General features: G+C 34.0%; 1 protein-coding gene across 1 annotated transcript in view; it reads left to right on the top strand.

Annotated features, from left to right (window-relative positions):
• The window catches only part of LOC119594192, a gene marked incomplete at its 5' end in the record, with an annotated part of 7130 nt that overhangs the window by 3750 nt on the left and 1326 nt on the right, over nt 1-2054 (top strand). Inside the window, 2 exon segments of the mRNA XM_037943260.1 lie at nt 120-261; nt 481-2054. Of these exon segments, the coding sequence (XP_037799188.1) occupies nt 120-261; nt 481-902 (564 nt within the window).

The following is a 2054-nucleotide window of genomic DNA, read 5'->3' as shown; positions in this document are numbered from 1 at the left end:
GAAAATAGTTTTGAATGTGAAATAGGAAAACAAACTTACAAGTGTTTTCATATTAATCAGCAGTGACTCCAGCACTCCTTAATCAGATCATCTCCAATTAAATAATTTTCTCTATTTAGATAAACCAGAATCACATGGACGAGTTGAGTCATCAGGGTGTCTTGATAATCCGCAATCCGTTCAAAGCTCTCATCTCCCACCGGCACTTGGATGTCGGTGGCCATACAGGTTATGCTCCCAAGGCACACTTTGTTGGCAAAGGTATAAAGCTTTTTTAAAATTTCTATTAGTTTGTCAGTATTTTGTTTTTATTTGGATTGAGGTAAAAATTATGTTCCTGATTAATTGACCAATTTTTGGCTGTTTTTATGAAGTTTATATAATTGAGCAAAATTAATCTATCTTCATTTATCTGGGATGAGATGGTAATCAAAAAACTGTAATCTGAAATGTACAAGTTTTTTTTTTCCTTTTTAATAGGTTGGGCTGAATTTGTTTCATTGAAAATTCAGCTGTGGAAAGACTTCTATATGGACTGGCTGATGCATAGCAAACCAGAGGATATTCACATAATACATTACGAGCACCTCAAGCAGAACCCAGTAGAAGAAATGCGAAAAGTAATTCAGTACTTAAAACTTGTCGAGAACAGTGATCGTCTCTACTGTCTTGGTCAGCACACTGATGGCCTTTTTAAGAGGAAGCCATCCAAAAATGTGCCCCTAGACCTAAACCCCTATACCCGCGAACTGAAAGATCTCATCTATGAAGCCATTGATGAACTAAATAATGTCCTTCAAGAAAAGGGCAAAGAACAGCTACCCCTTGATATCTATGAACTTTATGATCGTCATGAGGCTGAAGTTGCGAAGTACCTTAGAGCACATTCAAAAGATAGCTAATTGTGGTTAAAAGTAACATACAAATTTGTTTTTTGTGATAATCATACTGATATCTGGAACCAACTCTACAGGAAAATGTAAGTTGGAATACATGTTTTATTTTGGAAATCAGATCTGGAAACATTCTCATAGAAAAGCCCATGATTTCACATATATATATTTTTTTTTCTTTGTTCTAGTAAAGAGAGAATTTACTTGTTTTATATGGATGATAAACATCCAGTTATAGATATAGAAAGGTCAAGAGAGTTTAATATGGTTTTCTTACCTCACATAACCAGCTCAAAATAGAATGGTTTCCAGAAAACTTATTATTTTCTCATTATATAAGTGACAATATCTCCTGGCCATAATTCATAAATAACTTTTGAATTACTTGTGCATTTTCTGCACTCCTGTGTGGATGAATCTATTACTTTGTAATTATTTAACTAGTCTAATTTTTGAAGTAATACAGTATGATTTACTGTTTTACTCCACTATGAAGGCATAGTGGTGCTGTCTCTTAGACACACCCTGCATGAAAAAAAAATCCTGTTTGAGAAAGTGGGGAAAACAGAAAAAAAAAAGAAAATGTTTTTTCCAGACAGTGCTTTAATGTCAGCAAATCCAGTGAGTTCCAAGATATCTTTACCTCCCGTTGTGCTGTGTTACCTCCAGGTGTGTGTGGCACGAACCTACCAAAAGTGCCTTGCCGCGCACCACAAGGGATGTTGTACTGGCTTGATGGATCTTTGTGTGGATCTACATTCCAGGCATTTCCTTTTGAAGTGATAAAAATGTACATAATTCTATGATACTGTACTTTTTCTTCGGTTTCTTGTCATACATTTAGATTGTATCATAACAGTTCATCTGTCCTTTACACATTACCACAGAATTGTGATATCATACATGTAAACAGTTCTATTTTGTTTTTTGTCCTTTTATGAATTATGAATGAATTTATGAATTTTGAAGGGAAGAGGTTTAGGTGGTTAATACTAGTTTTCGTTTTCACTTTCCTTGTCACTTTTGTATGCTCACTTTTTCTTCATTTTGTATTAATTTGCTCTATTATATTCATTTCCATGCTGTTGTATTTACTGTTTGCTGTTTTCATTTAGTTTTATGAAGTATTGTTTAAATTCTTAACTCGGTTACATTGCAAAG

The sequence above is a fragment of the Penaeus monodon genome, chromosome 33 (genome assembly GCF_015228065.2).
Source record: "Penaeus monodon isolate SGIC_2016 chromosome 33, NSTDA_Pmon_1, whole genome shotgun sequence".
Classification (NCBI taxonomy): domain Eukaryota; kingdom Metazoa; phylum Arthropoda; class Malacostraca; order Decapoda; family Penaeidae; genus Penaeus; species Penaeus monodon.
This window is presented reverse-complemented; position numbering and strand designations above follow the sequence as displayed.